Raw genomic sequence first — 22,573 nt, 5'->3', positions numbered from 1 at the left:
ACTAAACCCACCAAACTTCTGAAACATCCTTGTTACTTATTTCATGCAATGACTGTTTAGAGCTGAAGTAAATTTGAAGTATTTTATCATTTTAGGTGGAAAACTTAAAGGAAGGACAATAGTTGAGCAATTATTTGTTTTCCTAGCTACTTATTTGAACCATAGTTCTCCTACGGCGGCAGGACCTGTTCCGTTTCCTTGCTCCAGTGGTTTTGGAGATCCCAAGGAACCTAAAAAAATCACACAGAACCTTGTTTGAAACACAGATTCTTGTTACCACGTATTTCTCAGATTCTGACTTCAGTATATAACTCTTGATTGTCTTTTCAATAATTCAGGGCCTTTGTAGGTTGAGCTCCTTAGGGGAAAAAAAAGCAATGTGCTTCACATAGGGGTAAGCATTCAATTGTCTCCAGATAGTTTGGACCCTTCTGAATACTCAATATCTTGAACAAATGAAATAAAACTTTAGTTTCCTAAGTCCTAAGGACTACCCTTGAGAAATGACCCATTATAACCTTATTAATTTCCAACACACAGGCTGTTCAGAAATAGGGATTTACTTCCAGGAGGGCTACCTGTTGGCAGTCTGGGAACCTCAAGGCAGGTGCTCAGCCCAACAATGTTCTGTGCTTCTTACACATGGGCGTGGCTAAGCAGGTAGGTTTCAAATACTGTAATTATCAATTAATTTTGCTCCATGGCCATCTCCGAACTCACTGTATTAGTTCAGAGACTGCCATGTAAGTCCCAAAGTAAGCTTTGGGGGCTGTGCCAGAGATAAGCGAGAGGCGGGCGTGTTTCCGCAGTGCCCAGGCCCGCGGGGGAGCCGGTGGCAGCGCCCAGAGGAGGACAAGGCTTTCCGGGCGCGGACACCAGGCAGGGCAGCAGAGCGCTCCCCAGGGACGTCGCCTGTGAGCCAACTGGCGACCACAGGCCCCGGGGGAACCCGCTCGGCCGCGAGAGACGAGGACACGCCTCAGCTCGGGCCGATTACCGGCCTCCCCTGGCCTCCCGCCAGAGCCGCCCGCCACCTTGCCTCCTCCGCCCGCGCCCGCGAGCCCGGCCGGGCCCACGCTCGCCCGCGCACCGCGCGCCGCCCCGAGGCCCACGGAGCTGGCGGCGCGACCGGACCGGACCGATGTGGCGCATGCGTGGTGGCGCCACCCGACGCGGGAGCTGCGGCGGGGACGGCGGCGGGAACCGCGGAGAGTCGGGCCGCCCCGGCCGGGCCCGTGACGGCGTCGGTGGCGGCGTGGGTTGGCGAGGCCGAGCGGGCGGCGCCCGGCGACAGCTGGAGGAGCGCTTCGCCGACCTGGCGGCCAGCCACCTGGAGGCCCTGCGCGCGCGCGACGAGCGGGACCGGCAGAACGCGCGGCTGCGCGAGGAGAACGCCCGCCTGCGGCTGGAGAACCGGCGGCTGAAGCGCGAGAACCGCAGCCTCTTCCGCCAGGCTCTGCGGCTGCCGGGCGACAGCGGCGAGCGCGAGGCCACCGACCCGACCGTCGCCCGAGACGAGCCCCCCACCGACCGCGGGGCTGGAGGCGGAGCCCCCCAGGACGAGCCTGGCAGCCCCAGGACGCTGCGGGCCCGGCTAGAGAAGCTGGAGGTCATGTACCGCCGGGCGCTGCTGCAGCTGCACCTGGAGCAGCGGGGCGCGCGCCCGCCGACAGCCATCGTGGAGCCGTCGCCCCGAGAAACGGCCACCGGCCTGGCCGCCCAGGACCAGGATGTTCCCGGCCCTTGGCTGTAGCCAAGGGGCGTGGCGGGAGGGGCGGGTGGGGCCAGATATCGCCCCGCCCCCCTGCGCCCCGCCCCTCTCCGCACGCGGAAGCTAAGGACTCGCGCTCCCGGGACTCTGGCCCCACCCATAGGCACTTCCGGAGAGGACTTCAGTTGGCCTGCCAGATGGAGAGGAGTTTCCACCCAAGTGCAGAGCAACTGCCAGGGACTTTGCTAGTGTATTGAGAGGGGCCTAGCGCAGCAAGAACTGGGTGCCCGGCAGCATCTCCTAAATTCTTGAACTTTTCAAAGTGTTGTGAGGACCAGTTGTGTATCTTTACCCCCGCACCCCTCCATTTTTGATTCTTTGAAGGATGAATAGTGTAATGAGTTCATAATGCCTCTTCATTCTTCTGTCCCCTAAACTCTCTGATATTATCTCTTACATGACCCACATTTTAAGGATGTTTTATAAATTGGTATTACTTGGATATTCCATGAGGTACTACCTTTTTATAAAGAAAAAAATATTTATAACTGCCTGTCACTCCAATCAACATATGTTTAATATATTCTGGTGTGTTGGCCTCCAGAGACTTTTTTAGAGTATATTCTGACAGGTGATTATTTGAGTTGACAAATAAAACTGGTGCATTAAAATTTAAGATTTCCGTGACTATCATTTGATGTGTTTTGAAGCTTTATTGGTTCCTCTGAACTTATAAATGCATAAATGTTACATATTTAATACCTGGCTTTAACTTTTGCAATCTTTTGGATTATTTGGATGATTATATCTTTTAAAATCCCAAGATAGTTTGAACACTTATTATTACTATATTTTAGATTAACAGTGCTTATTCACTTAGCTCATGGTTATTTTGCCTAATATTTAACAACTTTCATGGAAATATAAATTACTTGCACATTATATTTTAAGTTGTGTGCTTCCTACCAGAAAACAGAAGCTCTAAGCTTGTTTTCTTAAATCTGTTTGTTTATTTATTTGAGACAGGGTAATGCTCAGTAGCCAGTGTGGCTTGAACTCTCCCTTAGCCTACTGAGTGCTAGGATCACAAGCCTCTACCATCAGCAACATGTCCTGCTCCATGATCATGTCTATTGCTTTTTGCCTAGTAAGCAATGAAGAATTACAATGTATCTGATAAAACTTGTGGAAGCAAAAAAATGTGTGATCTTTCCTTACTGACCACAAAGATCATTGATATCAGTTCCATAACAAGTCAGGTCAATCCATGGAAAGCATAGTTAGAATTTTACATGCCCCAGAGACCCAGGGGCCTCTCATGAAACCACTGAATAAATGTGTAGCCACACAGGAGTGGGCAAATGATAGTTATAGGCTAATAGTTACAGACTGAGAAAGAAAGCTAGGAAGTCCCACCTATTTACTGTCTTCTTGACTTCCTGTGTGGCTTTCTTCCCCCTGGGCACTGGTCATGATTCCTTTCAAAATGTTGGTCTTATGGCAACTATCAAGTTAGACCAGATATGTTCTTTATGACTATCTCAAACAGGGAAGCATAAGGCATTTAAAGTATTTATACATTTTATAGCTGTCTATGAGGAAAGTTTCTCTAACTTGTCTTAGAGAAAAGCAAATTGTGAAAAAAAAAAAAAAAAAAAAAAAAGAAAAGCAAATTGTGAATTTTGTGGCTTGCCTTTGAGAGGAAACAACTTCTGAAGGACCTGCAGAAGGTGACATGGAGGGTCTTTCAGAGTATTCCACATAGGTGCAGGCAGCTCTGGAGTATTGCTTGTGTCAGAGTTCAAAAATGTTTAAACAACAGGAAACACTTCAAGGGAGGGGCAAATAAGTAGAGATATAAATAAATGTATATTGTACACAGAAAATTCAAAAAGGTTTCAATTCAAATACTTATTGCAAATCAAGGATCAAAGAAACAGTGACATTCCTTGTTAAAAAAATGTTTAAGAAGGTGGGTTTGGTGGTGCACAACTTTAATCCCAGCACTTAGGAGGCAGAGGCAGGCAGATCACTGTGAGTTCCAGGCCAGCCTTGTGTACAAAGTGTCCATGACAGCCAGGATAACACAGAGAAACCCTTCTCAAAAAAAGTAAAAACAAAAAACAAAAAACAAAAAACAAAAACAGAACAAAAATCCTCAAACTAAAAACAACAACAGCAAAACCCCACAATGTTTAAAGAACACTTTCCATATTTCCTATAGGTAATTGATGTTCAGTTGTGAATACTGAAATCTTCCTCTGTGGTGTAATGCCCATTCAAGTCACGAAACTTCACAGACTACCAGAGACCAGTCAGATGCAATGTACACAGGTTTTTGTTTGCTTGTTTGTTTCTTGTTGTTGTTTTTTAATTGATCTTTCATTCCCTGGAGGCTGAGGAAGGTAGGCGGCTTGATTCCTTCAAATATAAGCTTTTTAAAGGCAGAAACCACAAGCAGGACTTTCCCAGCCTTTGCATCATATAATTGGGTAAGAAGCATAGGGGAAGTTGGCCTCAATTAATAAGGTATAGGGCAGAGGATCTTTGAGTCATTCTGCAGGGGGACTCTTATCTAAAATTTTCATTTGCTATAGCTGTTACACTGTGGGGGTGGGGTGGGGGGTGGGGGGGTCTTCCACACAATTAGGGAAGGGGAGGCTGGCCCTGATCTGATAAAGTGAGCTTTTGTTTGGATCTCAGGGAAGTGAGCCCCTAATGTATCTCCCAGTTAAGTTGACTTCAAGCTGATTAAGCATAGGATAGGGAGGGGGCTTCTGCTCAGGGAAGCCAGCCCTTTTGCAGTTCCCACAGTGGCTAAAGCATATGAGAAAGAATTTGCTGAGAAGGAGTAGGTACATGAAAATTAATACTGTCCCTATTCCTTTCATGTTTTTACAGGTAAATAAAGCATTTATAGAAGACATTAGAGTTTAAAAATAAAATGAAAGGATTATATGCCCTATAGCTATTTCACTGTAGCTTTAGCTTTCATTTAGTTAACTTCTCTAGAACTTACTTTTCTCATTAGGGAAATGAACACAAGGCCTACTCTTGGAGGTTGGTCTGATGTATTTTGATGTTAATTACTGCTTGCTGTCTCTGTGCCCCACCTGAACCTCACCTAAGAGCCTAACCTGTTTGACAAATAAAAGGCCATCTCACCTGGGCAGGCCCAATGGCTAAGGTTCCCCTGCTTTGGGAGACAGAATCTTGGGAGAAGGTGAGATCAGAGAAAAGGAGAGGAGAAGAAGGCTGTGCCACGGGTTAGGTGGAGGAGAAGCACATGGCAGGCATGAATGGAGACTTGCCCCAAATGATTATAATTAGCAAGTATTTGGGATTATGGATGGGAGGTAATTTGATAGAAATTATTAGAAGCAGAATCAATAGGTATCCCATACCTCACCCAATATGGGAAGTAGTTTAGGGGATTACCATCTGCCCTGCCCCAGGTTAACTAAGGCTATTTGAAAATATAACAGGTGTCTGTGTCTTATTGATTGCTAGTGTGTTAGAAAATACTACCATAATAGTAATTATGGATCTAATAATAAACATTATTAGGCCATATGGTAAAATAATTGCAGCATATTTATTGAGATATTAAAAGTAAGGTGCCCACTTTAAAGTAAGTGCTCAGTTGGTGGTGATGACATTTTTTGGCATGAAAATAGCAAATCCATATTTTATTTGAATGTACTATTGTTTTGTTTTTAAACATGTCATTTTAAGTATTTTCACAGAAACCTAAATAAAATAATGTAAAACAATGTTTAAAGATGTTTCTGAATATCACAAAATTTAGAAAATTCAACAAACGAAATACATTTTTATACTATCCTTCAATTATTTTGTCTTAAAGTTGTGTTCAGTGTTAGTATGAATAAAAACAAATTAGATTACTGGTGGAAAAAATATAATGAGGTACAGACACATATTTACTTTTGTGAAAATTTCATGAAATATTTTTTAAAATTCTCAAACCAGCATATCCTATAACATGCAAGAAGGCGAATAGACATGTCCACTTTAAGGACATTCCTGTTGGACATGTGTTATGTGTATTGCATTGTGAAAGATGACTTGCTGTAATGAAACATGCAGTCATTTAAAGAGTGGGTAAAGTTGACATTACAGAAATTACCAGCTGCTTAGTTTAATCGGTATGAAATTGAAAGTACAGCATATTCTAGATTATTAAAGGAACATGTTATTGTCATAATTTCACATTAGTTATTCAATGAAAATAAGTTTTACAGTTTATTGATATAAGCAAACGAAATGTGCAATTTCAGAAAAAAATATATTGAGAATAATTGGCTTTAATAGCTGTATCCTCTAAAAATATACTTTATCTTTTTTTCTGTATGAAATTGGGATGGTAAGACAAAAGCATTATAAAATAAGATTTTACAGCAATGGTCATACAAAAAGCTATCCTTGCCACACTTAAATATTTTTGAGACAGGTTTCCCAACTCATGGCATTATCATAATGAAAATAATACTAAGTTAATACATTTATTTTATAATGTATGCTAAAAATTTTAGCAACCACAATCTTGATTCCAACACAAAAAGCACATTTTATGCTTTTTTTTCTAAAAGGAATAAATTTTTACTGAGAATTTGACATGAAATATTTGGAAATTTTTTATGAATCACAATGAACTTTTCTATTTAGTGAAGTGATGATTAACTATAAATTGGTATACTCTTCTTCTGTGTGTATTTTCTTTCTTTTATGTGGACACAGTGTCTAACTGTACATTCTTCAATGCTCCAAAACTTGCCATATAGACCAGACTTTGAATTCATAGAGATCTGATTGCTTCTGCCTCTGAGTTCTGTGATAAAGATATGTATTATCATGGCAAAATTATATATGTAAAGGCAGGCACTATCATGAAAAATTTATATGTGTGTGCATGCATGTGTGTGCCCTTATGTGTGTAACAACGATATAGTTGAATATATGATAAAGAGAGTATACAAATATACTCATGCAGTAAAAATAAAAGATCAACAAAAACCGGCTGATTATAGACTCATCTGAGAAAAGCAGTTAACACTGCTCATTTTTCAAAAGGTAAAGCTCAAACTAGGATTTGCATACCTCAACAATGAGAATTAAGTTATGACGTGTTTAATCCATAGCAGATATGTCTTATTGTAAAATTCAGTGATCGCATTACTTGTCATTATAGTTCCTACAGTTTTTTTGTTCGTTGTAGCTCAGAGGTTTATTTTTGAATTCCATCTCCACCACTGTGGTGGTGGTATTAAGAGACAGTGAGACTTTAAGAGGTTGGACATAGTGAAGGAGGTTGTTTTATTATAAGTATTCACTGTTAAGAATATGATAACCAGGGTCCTTAAAGTGATTTCTGGTTTTTTTCCATTTGCACAGAGATTCTAAAAAGACAAACAAATGTAAATGCCAGGATACATACACAGTCACACATATTTTTTATACACAAACATGAATTTCCAGTGTATTCTACCCATTTTTACTGATATAAAAGTGACTTTTTATGGATACATAAAAACAATTGTGTGTATCTGTGTATGTCTGTGTAGGAGAAATAAAAGTGGAAACACAATTTTCTTAGGAGAAAAAGGAGACTAAGGGCAAGGGGGAGAGGGTTGAGAAAGACAAGTGCCAGTCTATATGGAAACAATGTGTCACATATAGTATCTTATCTTCTTCTTCTTCTTCTTCTTCTTCTTCTTCTTCTTCTTCTTCTTCTTCTTCTTCTTTTTTTTTTTTTTTGAGACAGGGTCTCTCTGTGTTAGCCTTCGCAGTCCTGGACTCACTTTGTAGCCCAGGCTGTCCTCAAACTCACAGCAATCCCCGTGCCTCTGCCTCATGTGTGCTGGGATTAAAGGCATGTGCCACCATGCCTAGATATATTTTATCTCCTTATTAAATAACTAGAAAAATAACAAGAATGATATCTCAAAAGTCTTCAACCTACAAAAGCAAGCCTATTGAAACCAACACTTATAAAACCATATAAACTATAAAAATATATATATGATGAGGGAGCGGCTGTAATCGGGATGTAAAGAAATCAAACTGCAGAACAAGAAGATAACTTATATTGCTAATCCCATTAGAATAGCTCTAAGCCTGGCTGAGACATGGCTGTCTATGCGTAGACAAGGCTTCTTGATGCTCACAGAATCCCTGTGACTTATTATTAGATGCCATTCTTTGTATGACATGAATGAAGACTTGAGAATGTCTTCTGCTCATACAAAAAGCAGAGAACCAGACTTAAATGTTCTGTGCATCCTGCACACCTCATGTGTTTATAATTTTAGGACTATATAATGCTTGTGAGAAATTATATGTTTTTACAATAAGAGAACTGGACACTGATACTGTATCAGACCTGACAGGATTCATTCCTCTCAGCATGCTGGATGCTGATATTCTGTATCCTTCATGTTCCAGTCCCAGGCACTTCAGTTGCCATTACTCATCAGAACAAGAGAGCTTCCAGGACAGCTTCAAAGAAAGCTTGCGACCTCAATTGGTCCAGCATTTCAGACTATCCCACACAGCAGTCCTATTAAGTCTGGAAATTCTCAAAATTTAGAGCCTGGAACACAAAAGCTATTACTTGCTTCTTTAACCATATTCCCCAATTTTATTCGGGCCCCTACAAAGGGCACCATAAATCAGCAGGAAGAAACCTTAAGAGAACAATGCCCCATTTGCTCTAACAGGGGTGGGGGGAGTTGGGGGAGGGTTGTGGAGGAATGTCTTGAATGGATGTAACTACTATCAATAAAGCACTGTTTAGCCAATTAGCTGGGCAGAAGGACAGGAAGTAGAAGGCAGGACTTCCTGGAGAGGGGGAGGAGACTGGAGGTAGTTGAAAGAGAGGGAGAAAGAGACATTGACAGTTGAAGGGAGAAGGAGGAGAGAAGCCTCTGAGCATCAGATTGGCAAGTGGTTGGGATATATCTATGTTATGAGGTTTAGAGTCGTTTGTTTTAGTTTACAAGTCGATTAGTATCAGTTTAGATTCTGTTGGGCATTGTGCTTACAGCTTTAAAGTATATTTCAGTCTCTGTGTCAGTCATTGGCTTCCTAGACCAAACAGATAAATTTATTATAACAAGGGTTGGATAGGTTTTTGTTTGTTTTCTTGGGTTTCAGATGCTTATTTTCATGGGAGTTTGTTATAAGTTATTATTGGTCTTATACAGGGAGAAAAGGAGGTGGGACTCGGGGATGTCTCTCTTTTCCTTTATCTTTCTTTCGTAGATATGGAGATAAGAGTCAAAAAGAAAGAAGGGGGAAATTAGAAATATATAGGTATGATATAACAAAAAGTAGGTTTTTGATTCTACTCCTCAACTTAAGGAGTTACTTAATTGTTACTCATAAATAAGGTTATTTTTAATTCATTGGTATAAAATTTTTGTATATTGATACAAAATAAGTTTAATTTTGATACGTTGGCATAGAAATCAAATTTAAGATTATTCTTCACACATATTATATATATTTTGACTCTAATATGAGTTATTGTAACCATACAACAGAATACAAGATTTATTTCCAATAACTTTAAAGTGGTATTGCAGACTGTTTAGATAATTACATAATACAAGCTAATTGTTAGTTGACCAAATCATATTCATGTCAATTATTAGTCTATTTTTATCATAAGAAAAAATATCCTACTTTTAACTGATAGATAGGATTGTATAAATAGATAAGGTAAAATAGTTAGATATGGTCTTCAAAAGCTTCAGAGACTTACAGAATATGGCATTCAAAGATGTTTTTATTATTTTAAAGATTCTTTGACAAGAAGACAAGTTAACTCCTGGCAACACACAACCTACCTCAAAGAAGAGGATGAGCATGAAAAAAACCTCCTTATAGCAATGGTGTCAAATGTGGCAAACAAGCCACTGGACAAAATGTCCTCTTTTCTGCCACAGACAAAATTCTGCCTAAAAATGAGCAAGCTTGGATTCAGGCAGAGTTGACAACCAAACTCTACCAAGACATTGTAAGCAAGTCCTCAATAGTTCCTGCCTCACTAATATGTCTGTCAGATATATTGGGCTGGAAGGCTGTGTGTGTGTGTGTGTGTGTGTGTGTGTGTGTGTGTGTGTGTGTGTGGGTGTGTTTATAAGAAGGTTGAGTTAATCTACATATAAAGCAATTGTATTCATTATATTTTTATATTATATTTCTTTTTAGATATATGTTTATATTATAACATATAAATAAAATATATACAGCATGAAGAACCACAAAACAATCAGGAATTATATATATATTTTATATTCATGGTGATTGGGCTATTTATATTTGGCAAACTTGAAGAAACATCTTTCCTATCTAGATGATTCTAAACATCTGAATGAAAATCAATATCTATCGTATCTCATTTCTATCAACTTTAAATATATAACTAGACCTAAAAACATCTTAACCACTAAACAATTAAGCTTAATTGTAAGGCTAAATTACCTGTTCTTCAACCCCATGAGAGACTTGAGAAGGAGTAAAACTTAATTAACTGAATGAATCAGAAGTACAGGTTAGCAGCTTCCAAAATGAGAGGATGACAGAGACAGTTTGCTGCCTGAACAGTCACCCAACACTCTCCATAACATTGGAGCATCTTCATCAGCCTTCTGGCCCATTATATCTGACAGACATATTTGCAAGGCAGGAATTACTGAGGACTTGCTTACTCTGTCTTGGCAAAATTTGGTAGTTGACTCTGCCTGCATCCAAGCTTGCCCTTTTTAAAGCAGTATTTTGTCTGTGGTAGAAAAGAAGACATTTTTCCCAGAGGCTGATTTGGTGATCTCCATAGGGAATTTTTTTGTTTTTTGGTTTTTGGTTTTTTTTTTATGCTTATCATCTTATAAATGAGCAAGAAAATGTAGCCATAAATTTTATTAGAACATTCTTGTAATTATGCATCTTTTTGACAATTGTGTGTGTCATTAAGGTGTAGTTTTAAGAGCCTATACTTAGTAAGCATTATTCTATTTCATATATATGTAACTTGAAAGGAAAGATTTGTGTTAATTTGTATATATTAGAATTCTGCAACTGTTGGTGATTATTGTAACTTAAAAGTTTTCGGCTTAGTACTCCAGACATTTGTTATACACATACATATGTACACACACTCACACTCACATGGAGTGTATTGTTTGTAATTGTTTAATATGGGTTTTTAATTCCAACTGTTTCTAGAATATTATGATGTCATTAAATAGTTTTCCTACACTTTTAAAGAGTGATAAATAAATAGAATGTAAATATTCAAGGACTCAAATAGTAATGAAGCTTAACAGGACCTTTTGACTTCAAATATTTTAATGGTTGTATCCTGAGATTGAAAAACAATTAGTTGGTATACTCTAAATATTTTCAGTTCTATACATGTTATGCTAGGAATCATCCTCTGTATTCTCAAAGGTCTGACTTTCGAATAATAATATAAGAATGAAAGTAGTGTATCTACATATGACATTTAGGGATAATGCATTCAGTACATGCATTGGCCAATACTGAGTTAAAACTACATGATTAAATATTCTGCTCACTGATAATGTTCAAAATCTTTCCCAAAGTGGAAAAGTCACAGACTGAGTTGGCCTGGTTTTACCTTATACACAATCCTGTGAAGACATACATAAGCAAGAATTTATACTGCTTGGTGGATAGTTTTATGTCAACTTGACACAAACTAAAGACATATGAGGGAAGGAAAACACAATTAAGAAAATGCCTCCATATGATCCAACTCTAGGCCATTTTCTTTCTTTTTTTTAAATGTTTTATTAATTTATTCATTTTGCATCTCAATTGTTAGCCCATCCCTTGTATCCTCCCATTCCTCCCTCCCTCTCGCTTTCCCCCTACTCCCCTCCTCTACTAGGCCATTTTCTTAATTAGTGATTTATGGGGGAGGGTCCAGCCCACTTTCGGTGATGCCATCTGTCAGCTGGTGGTCCTGGGTTCTATAAGAAAACAGGCTGAACAAGGCATGGGAAGCAATTCTGTAAGAAGGGCCTCTGCTCCTACCGCTAAGTTCCTGCACTGCTTGAGTTGCTGTCCTGGCTTCCTTCAGTGAGGGACTACAACATGGAAGTGTAAACTAGAGGAACTCTTCCCTCTTCAATGTTGACAACGTGGGGAAAGAGGGCATATATCTTACTTAGGTTTTCTTTTGCTGCTGGACATATAACCTTTTCCCCACATTTTCAGTGTTTTTTTTTTAATTGTTGTCATTGTTTAATTTCATTGTTCAATTCTTTCAGAAAATTAAATAATAATGGTGAGTAGCAAGTAATTTATTTCTCACTGAATAGTTATGCTTATATTTCCCCTCTAAAATACATTGTGATTGTTTTTAGTTACTTAATTCTGAAGTCTTTATAGTGATTATTATTATACTTCATAAAATATTTTGTTTTTTGTAAAAGTGGCCAAGAAATATCTTTAAAAGTGTTTAGCATCCTTAGCATTTGGGTAAGTGGTGGTACAAAGTTAGGATACTTTGACATTTCATCTTAAGCCAAATGGCTAAGATCAATAAAACAACTGATAACAAATTCTGGGAAGTATGTGGTGAAAAGGAAACCCTTGTTCACTGTTTGTGGCATTGTGAGCCAGTCCCACCATTATGTAAATCAGCATTGAGAATTCTCAAGAAAGCTAAAAGTAGATTTAACATATGGCCCAACTATCCTATCTCTAGTTATATGCCAAAATAACTCTAAATTCTACCCTAGATATTTTCTCCTTCACATTTATCACTACTACATTGGCTTTAGCTGGGAAATGGAAATAGCCTAGATGTATACCAACTGAGGAATGGATAATGAAAATAGAGAAATATACACAATTAAATGTATTCAGCTTAAGAGAAAATGAAATGATGAAATCTGCAGGTAAAGGAATATAACATGGACATATGCAAAGTTATTTTACAGACAGAGTGAGGTCATCTAGATTCTGAAGGACAAACTCCACATGTTCTCTCTTACTTATGGGTCCTAGCTGCAAATCCTTGGATGGTGAGTATATAACTTTGGGTAACCATGGAAACTAGGAAAGTAAAATGGACCATGGCAATTGTGAGGAAGATGACTATAGTAAAGATGATTATAGTAAGACATGGGTGCTTTGAACAAGAAATAGTAAAACAGGGGCAATTTTGACTGGGGAGAGGAGAGGGAGGGCAACACAGATAGACAGGGAGACAGGAAAAATATCACTAATGATGGTTGAAAAAGCTCTAGGGAAACATCACTTTATATTTAGTTAAAATACATATATAATATAGATAAGTGTAGGTGTGCACATCTATAATTTAAATGAAGTCATGCCACTAGGGTGATAATACTCCCCCATAAGAGCTATAGACTATCTGAAATTACAGGACCAGGCATGAGTATAAGTTGTAGGTTAAGAGAGTATAAGGAACTCCGGAAACAACACAGACCACTGCCGCTGCTCTTGACTGCCTTCTAAAACTTGAAGATAAGACCCTATTGCTCAAGACATCATGCATTTCAAACACAAGACTTTGAGGCAATCAGAATCAATGTAGAACTGATCTGGGACTCTCTCCACATCGCTAGCTCTCATAGTTTCTGAAGGTGTTATGCAAGCTACTAAGATAAAAGTAATCAACAGTTTTACCTAGGTGTAAAACCTGTGAACTACAGCAATGACCAGCAGAACAAGATACACCCAAATGTACAGTAGTGGGACTTCTATCTTGGAGAGGCCAACAGCTGTCTAATTGAACTTAAGTATGTCTCAAGAAGGAAAATCATGCTCTGTACCTTTCAACCAAGCCAACTACCTCTGGCTTGTGAGTTCATGGACCTTAGAGAAGGATATACTCTTGCCACACTTCTAAATTACTGTACATCTTAACTGCCTCTGCTTCTAGAAGGCAGATGCAACAGACCAGCTGTTTACTATTGCTGCTGTGCTTTGTCTACCATGATGGACTTCAATCTCAAACCACAGGCCTAATAAGCCTTTTTCTCCTTAAGTTGTCTTGGTCAGATACTTTCCTGTTGTACCTGGAAGAAATGCAGCTGCTACAGAAAGTGGAATTGTGTCTGTGACCAATCTAGGTGTGTCTGTCACTCTTGTACTTTTGTCAGTTGATTTCTGGAGGATGTATAAGAGTTTGGACCTGTTGGCAAGAAATGTCTTGGGATGCTGTAAGCTGACTCTAATGGGAATTTCTGGTAGAATTCTGAAGAAAATAAAGCCAAGAGAAATGTGGTCAGTAAAGAAATGTCTTATGTAGTATAGTATAGGGCAAATACCATCAAGAACTCAGCTACAGGTCATTCATACTATATCCTGGTTAAGCACCTAGTTGCGTTGTTTCCAAGTCCTGAGTGACATTGACTGTAAAAGGGATCCACAGAGTTTTTGGCCTAGGGAACTTCAAGACAGGATGGAGTCTTTGGTCAGTTATTTTACTACATAAAGGAAGAAATGCAACAAGTAGTTTATTTAATTGGCATATGGAGGTGCAGTGGCCACAGGGAGCCTTAGGGTTTCCAGAGTCCGTGCTTTGACTCTTAGAACTCCAGTGTGTGAGAATACAAATGACTAAACCCTGTGAAAACTACAGGCTTCTCTTCTCAAATCTAACTGAAGATCAGACTTGTTTTTGAATCCATGAAGCAAGAGAGATCAATATTATAATAAATATGCATTCAGATGTATAAGAGGGAGAATGGACACAGGAGACAAAGGCTTAGTATCTAGCTATGACACATTGAATATTTTTATGCTACAAATCTGAATTTCAAAAGAATAATTTACAAGAATTAATTTTATTGAGAAAGGTATTGGTTTAGCAAAAATAAAAATTTCTTTCTATTTAAAAGGAGATGGCAGATCCAGTTAATTTGCATTTTTGAAGAAACTCAATATGTGCAACAGTAATATAAGAAAACATTGTGAAAGAGAGCGGATTCAGAAACGTTTTTGATTATAGCTTTCTGCTTGAGTAAATAATCAACTTCACAGTCAGATATTTTCAAGTCTGAGAATTATTAGTATTACTGATGTGCCTTATTAAAAGCATAAAAGTGCTTTAATCTTCTCAGAAGGTGTTACGAAGCACATAGATTTAGTAATATAGCCTTTGGGATTTTAAAGTTAATTTTGTAGTCCACTTAAGCTTGATAGATACAAACCTGTTCTAGGCTTTTACTTGAGACATATGAAAGGAAAAGGGCATATCAAAAGCTTATGAGAAATTAACCATGATCTTCAGGAAGCAGAGGTAGGAACTATAATCAAACATAGTTTTAATGTTATACAGGTAGCAGGTATTTACAGAAAAGGAAGACAATGCTACGTATAGACATGCCAGGGAAGAAAAGACCAGTATATATACGCTCCAGAAAACAACTGTTTCTGAAAGATGGATTTCTAAACTAATTTTCTCTGAATGCAGAGCCTGAAATGAGACTGTAGATACAGATTACATAATCATCTAGCAAGCATGAAATTATAAGAGATAAAGGACATCTAATGAATTAGAGGAATACTTAGATAGAAATACCAGACAAAAGCCAACTGAAAAGATTGAAAGACTTTAAAAGGTAAAATATAAAAGCCTGTAATTGCTGAAGAGCCAAAGAGAATATATTTGGCTTAAATAATGATATTTTTCAAAATAAACAATTTAAGCAAATAGAAAAGAAGTAGAATGAAAACAACAACAACAATAGGAGTCAGACTGGGGATGGAACACAGTGGGACAGCAGGAATCCGACTGGGGATGGAACCAGTGGGACAGTATTTATTTAGTATTTAAAGGTACAAGGTATAAAAATAAAGCACACATAACAACAGTAACTCAATTAACAAAATAAAAACAACACAATTCTTTATCTATGCCCATACCTATAGTCTTAATAACTGTAAAATGCCACATAAAAGGGTATGAAATACATTCTCCTACTTTTTACTTACATTGACCAATGAAATACCATAGACTTTTAATAAAGTGATTCTTTACTAGTACTCTGGAGATCATGGACATGAGTGATTGTAAACTTGTGTCTTATTCTACTACAAGATATAGTTTACAATTACATCGTTTTCCATTATGAGAATCTGTGCTAAATGCTGGTACTAATTTCTTTTTGTTGCTGTGATAAATTTCCATTGTCAGAAAACAACTTACGGAAGAAAGCTTCAGAGTCAAAGGCTTAGAGCACATAAGGCAGGACAGCAAGGCAGCAGGAAGCAGGAGGAGCCGGAAGCTCACAGATCTCACACAGGAAGCAGAAAGGCTAGTCTATAGGTTACCAAAGTCTGCTCCCGATGCTTTGTTTAGCAAGCCTCCGCCTCCCATAACCTCCCAGCCAGTGTCAAAACAGACATAGGGGAGGGGAATAAGGGGAAAATGGGAGGGAGGGAAGAATGGGAGGATACAAGGGATGGGATAACCATTGAGATGTAACAAGAATAAATTAATAAAGGAGAAAAAAAAATCAGGACCCAGTATTGAAATATGTAAGCAAGCATGTGAGGGGCATTTCTCATTTGAACCACCAAAATGACTAATTGATGGCAGTAGTCATTTTATTACAGGATGATGTCTGTTCTTGCTCTACTTTGTTCTGTTCCTATTTGAGTTAATTTCAATATTTAATTTTTATTTACGATAATATGTGAAAAACCCTATTGTAGGTAAAATTAATACATAAAAATTTAGCATATAAATTTAACTGCAAGGCAGGGTTCAGTGGTTTACAAGTAATTGTGTTAACGTAGAACCACTGCTCTTTGTAGATAAAAAGTTCAATGAATACCTAAGCTAGGTAATACTATTTTAAATCATGGAATACGAAATCTAAGGCTCTAGTAATATAAAATACTATATAGTATACAGAGGGATACATAATTTTATGTTATCCTGCCCTCACTACAATATATTGTTCAGCAAAATTACAGAATAATTACATGGATACTTTGAATATTCTTGTAGCCACAGTGAGATCATAAAAATGCAGTTCCATTACTATGTTATATTTAATAAAACAAATCCAAAGGTTATAATTGTAAAATGTGGTTAAAACAAAACTATTAATGCTATATTTCACTTATTTTTAGTAGTTATTAAACATAGTAATTTTTACACTTCAGCAGTTCTTATTTTAGACCAACCACATTTATGTAGTGGCCACTCTATTGACCTGTATATTGATGAAATACCTATAGTGGGTATCTATTTCATGTACAAGAATATTTAAGATAGAATTAGAAAAAGTAAGTTTCAAATTATTATGTAAAATGCACAAGAAGTTTAAGTACTAAAAACTGATACATTCATTTCTTCTGAGCTCTCCTTCAGTGGTTCCACAATACAGCACTTTAAAGATTTCTATTCAAATAAACATGATTTTGTACTTTACCTCCTGCTGCAGCAAATCTCAAATGCTGCAAGTAAAAAGCTGCTAAAAATTACAAATTACCACCCAAGCTCCCTGCCTTCGTGATGATAATTAGTCCTATTTTTGAAGGACCGAAATTATTGCCAAACAATTAGGTACATCTCTAGAAAAACTCATCACTTTGCCTTCAAAACAACTTTTTAGAAGAAGAGAAAAGTAATCTATTTTCATTTAAAGTTGATTTTGAGACCCTCCACTTTACATTGCCTCTGAAATTAATTGAATTGAATGTGTGATGTTGTACAAATCAAGATGATGCGATGAAAGGGGAAGCTTTAAACACAGCAACCAGAAAGGCTGAAAGTGACTCACAGTGACATGCCTGCTTTGTTATTTCCCTGTTGCCTCTTTCAGTGCAATATTATATTTTTATATTTCCAAAGAAGATTTGTGAAGATATTTTTTAAAAATAGAAAGCAATAAATTCTTCTGAATTTTACTTAGTTTTTAAAGAGTAGATTTAGTCATTTTATTCTGTCTGCATTTTTTGTCCACAAGTATAACTATACACAACATGCACTCTTTGTGCCTGTAGAAGTCCAAACCCGGGGTTGGAACTCCTGGGAATGGAGTTACACATAATTGTAAACCATCATGTGAGTGCTGGCAGTCAAACTTGCAACCTCTTCAAGAGCGAGAAGTGTTCTTAGCTGCTAAGCCATCTTTCTAGGTCTTTTTTCTGTATATTAATACACACACAAACATATACATGCACACACACATGCATGCACACACATGTGCACATTCGCACACACATATGTTTGTATGCAAATATGTTTGTATGTATGATATAACCATGTGTTAGTCCAATCCTGCTGGTGTAATAAAGTGCCACAGACTCTATATAATAGAGTCTATATATAATAGAGATTAACTTTCACATTTTTGGAACTGATGATAAAATTGTGATAAATGCAAAGATTGAGATAGCAACAGATATGGTGTGGATGGAGCGCTTGTTTTGTTGAGAATGCTACCTCTTCACATACACACACTCAGCAGAAAAGGTGGAGGTGGTACTCTGTCTTCATAAGACACAAGGGAATAGAAGGGAAGGACCAGGCAGTGTTCTGAAGCATCTACGATGGCATGAATTCCATCTATAAGAAGGCAGTCATTGTGGCCTAATTACCATCCTCAGTCCTTATGTATTTATGCTTCCACCTAGGGATTGCATTTTAATTATTAACCTGGGAAGGCAGACCTACATGTGATTCATGTGGGCTTTCCAAGGCCATGACAAATTATGCTTTGGTTTTGAACTGGCTCTTATCCCACTATCTGACAGAGCATGTAATCAACGTATGTCAGAGCATGTAATCAACATGCGTTTCATGTTTTAATGACTCTCGTTGTGTTACTAGAAACATGAAGCTGTGAACTCCAGGCCACTCATCCTTTATGCTCATTGGGATTTAATCTCTACCGTGGTCGGATTAAGTGAGAGTAACATCACTGTCTCTGTCTCCATGTATGGAAATGAAAAAAGCATATCAATATACAAATTTTTGCTTCATCAACATCCGTGTGGACCAACAAAGAAAATAATTCCCAGCATAAGAGACTTATTATCTAGTGGTGCAAAAAGGGATTAAAAAAGCAGCTTATATAAACAATATACAGCAAAATAACATGTATGTTGTGGAGTAAGAAGTAATTAAATTTCATTTTTTTTAACAAGTGTTCTACAAATACAGGGACAAGACTCTATCCATAGACTTCATAATATTCACTACTTAGGATATTATTTAATCTGCTTCTGGTAGTATCTTAGACTAATTGCTTTGGTCATTTTGACACATAAGCAGTAACTTTAAAGTAATATGAAGCTTATTTCTTTAATAATTACAAATAAATTTTAATAAAAATTATATTAAGCAAGGTTGTCTTTGAATTAGTAAATCTTTTTCGTAACTCGAGGTTTTAGGTAATCAATGTATACCTACATACATCTGTCTTCTTTGGGTTTCACTAATCCTACAGGTGGACTCTACTATGCTATTATTTAACATTAATTCCACTTCCTTATTCTGATTCTGGGTCAAGAGAGAAATCCCAACTGGAATTTCATTCTTAGGTAAATGTGCCTTTACCTCATCCCTTGCTTTTATCAGTATCATCCTTTCAGCAGCATCTTCTACACATAGAGACAGTTTGCCATCCCTATTCAGAAGAACTGGGAACTTTTTCTGATTGCCTGCAAAATTCTGATATTAAACCTGATATGAAAAAAGTAGGGAAGTTGGTTCTCTAACATTCCATTTTGCTATTTCATATTTCTCCCTCCAACATAAGTCTTGGCTGCAAGCCCTCTACTTTAGTCCTGTCTTTGATCTTACACATGTACCACCACACCCTTAAGTTATGACATTGTCCTTGGTATGCTATGCCCAAAAGCTTTATGTCAACTTGACACAAACTAGAGTCATCTGAGAAGAGGGAACCTCAAGTAAGAAACTGTGTCCATAAGGTCATGCTGTAGGTCATTTTTCTTGTTTAGTGATTGACAAGGGAAGGCCCAGCCCATTTTGAGTGGTGCCATCCCTGGACCAGCTGTCCAGAGCTCTATAAGAAAGCAGGCTGAGCAAGCCATGAGGAACAAGCCAGTAAGAAGTACCACTTCAGGGCCTGTGTATGTTCTCCTGCTTTTGGGTTGTGGCCATGTTGCAGTCTCTGCCCTTACTGTTCTTGATGAGCAACTGTTTATGGACCTGTCAGTGAAATAATCTGTTTCTTCCCCAAGTTCTTTTTGGTCATGATGTTTCTTTCATCAGAGCAATAGTAACCCTAACTAAGACATATGCGTGCCACATCTACATTTTCTACTCAAGTTTAAAGAAGTGATTCAATACATACAGCAGCTAGATAAAGTCATCAAAGTTGACTAATCCATTTGATGACTAAGTAGAATCTCTCTTTAGAAATGAAATGATCTCTTGTATGACTTGAGTTTTGAGAGTTATCTTTTGCATAATTATTTTGCCCATGACCTACGTCATACAATGTTCTAACAATTTATAGAACTCCAACAGCTTGCCTCTTTATCATCACCATTCCTGTGTCTTTCTGTATTAGTGCATAATGAGCTGCCTCAAAATTGCCATTCTTTAATAGCCATTACTTGTTGTAGGTGTAATCACTTGATTGGTTGCTCAGAACCTAAACATAAGGTAAGTAACTGAGAGTTATAGCTGTTTTTCAAAAGTGGCTCTAAATGTCATGTTACGGTATTAGCTTTTAGTATTAGAAATATGAAATTTTATTTTACATTCTAAAACATAAATCTGACTAAACTGAAAGAAAATAGATATACATTGACAAAAATTAAGGTGGCATTTTTAGATAGAGCCATGAAGATGTATCACAAATCACACATTTGTCTGTGTGTCTGTTTGTATGTCTGTGTGTGTGTCTGTGTGTGTATGTGTGTGTGTGTGTGTGTGTGTGTGTGTGTGTGTGTGTGTGTGTGTGTGAGAGAGAGAGAGAGAGAGAGAGAGAGAGAGAGAGAGAGAGAGAGAGAGAGAGAGAGAGCTCATGGGTGTGCCAATGCACACATGTGCACAAGTATTGCCTATGTATAGCATATAGAGGAGAAACTTCAGTATCATTCCTCAAGAGGTGATGTTCACCTTAATTTTTTAAGTAAGGTCTCCCACTATCCTGGAACTTGCTGAGTACACTAGACTGACTGGCCTGTGAGCACCAGGAATCCTCCTGTCTCCACCTGCAAACACTTGCCACCAATCACCACCTCCCTGCCAGGGTACTAGGACCCAAACTTGGGTTCTCAGCTTGTGCTAAAAACACAAATACTTTTGGGACAAATCCATCTTCCTGATCCATAATTCCTTTAGGAACAGAAGTCTGAAGCTGAGGCAACACATAAAGGTTAGAAATGCATAAGTTAGTTTTGTAGCTGTACAAATACTGATGGAAATGAGGGGTGAAGAGTCTGTTTGGGCTTAAGTTTCAGAGCTTTATGTCCCTGATCACTCCATTGAGTTATTTCTTTGTTCCGCATGGTGGGGAGCAATATGCTTCACCCCATGACCAATGGGATGCAGAGATCAGAGGAAGCAAACCTACTGCTTGGCTTCATCTTATGTCACTTTGGTCTCACCTGGGCCTATTTAACCCCTTCAGTTCTTGTCTCCTGCAAGTATGGTCTCTGCAAGCACATACAAGGCACATTTTGAAGTATGACTTTCTAATCTTGGTTTATCTAAATCCAATCACGTTGACAATCAGGGGCAACTAACTTCATAACAGGTAAATCTGTGCTTCAGCATATAAAATGCAGAAGAAACATGAGAAACAACCATAGATAAGGCAGAAGACACTGTACACCTAGATCTTTCGATTTAACCTAGAGATGCTGAATCTAGAAGAGTAAACTTTGGAGAAGAGAAGTAGCTGTGAGACAGAATAGAACAGGGCACATGTTACTTCATGGACATCAAGGGCCTATGGCAGGAAATGGACGATTCTCCAGGGTGCCAAATCCTGAGAATGGGCAAAGGCTGAAGGGAACACAGAGATACCATGAGAGGTGTCATTACTGAGACTACTGAGCACATAGCTGAGGACGCTTTCATTAGACTTGGAAGTAGGAAAGTGAATCCTGTATGCTATAATTTTAATCAACATTTCCAAGGCTTTTCTGATTGAAGAAACAAACCAACAAGAAAAGGAAGGAAAGAAAGAAATCATAACAATAGGGAATTAGGAGAAACTTGCTTTATTGGGTGCTGTGTTCAAAGCTAGTGGAAACAGTACATTACAAAGTGATAGCTAATCCTGGAGGAAGGAAAGATGGACACAAGTCCATAGTCTTCCAAAATAGTTCACAGAGGAATGTGTTAGCAGCCTGAAAATGTAAGATGGGGCTTGAAAGAGCAAGTACAGCTCACTCTCTTGATAAGAAACGGACTGATAATGGGAAGACAAAGATTGGCCTGCAAAGATTTAACACAGGTCCTCCAATTTTCATTTGTTTTTCTTCCACAGAAAAGGAAAGTTAACAGGTGAAATGGAAGTGTCTTGTCTTGGTTGGAAAATAATAAAAATCAGTTGATTCTAGAGAAGAGCAGAGAGCTGAGCCTGTTTTTAAATTTGGATGCTACATTTTTCTTCCAAATGCAGCTGTGTAGATAATTTTTAAATGTTTGAGAATTCTGTTTCAAACAGATGCTTGGAAGTTCCATGTCCTTTCTTCTTCTGGGGTCTAGGGATGGCTTGTGGAGTCTGGAATATACATCAAATACTCACATGCCTTTTTCTTTTCTTTTTTCTTTTCTTTTTTTTTTTTTTTTTTTTTTTTTTTGAGTCATCAGTATTTAGAGCAAATCTAGAGCACAGT

General features: G+C 38.1%; 1 protein-coding gene across 1 annotated transcript; it reads left to right on the top strand.

Annotated features, from left to right (window-relative positions):
* The first annotated feature begins 803 nt into the window (after positions 1 to 803).
* TUSC1 (tumor suppressor candidate 1) lies at positions 804 to 2,387 on the top strand. The gene has a single exon (XM_084787931.1). The coding sequence runs from the start codon at positions 1,142 to 1,144 to the stop codon at positions 1,751 to 1,753; it is 612 nt and encodes a 203-aa protein (XP_084644057.1). The 5' UTR covers positions 804 to 1,141; the 3' UTR covers positions 1,754 to 2,387.
* Positions 2,388 to 22,573: the final 20,186 nt, after the last annotated feature.

The sequence above is a fragment of the Acomys minous genome (genome assembly GCF_964271855.1).
Source record: "Acomys minous genome assembly, chromosome: 1".
NCBI classification, from domain to species: Eukaryota; Metazoa; Chordata; class Mammalia; order Rodentia; family Muridae; genus Acomys; species Acomys minous.
The sequence above is the reverse complement of the archived record's forward strand: the minus strand, read 5'-3'. Positions and strand labels throughout refer to the sequence as shown.

Excerpts from the sequence above, each read along its gene's own strand:
- TUSC1 (XM_084787931.1), top strand. The coding sequence starts at position 1,142 with ATGTGGCGCATGCGTGGTGGCGCCACCCGACGCGGGAGCTGCGGCGGG.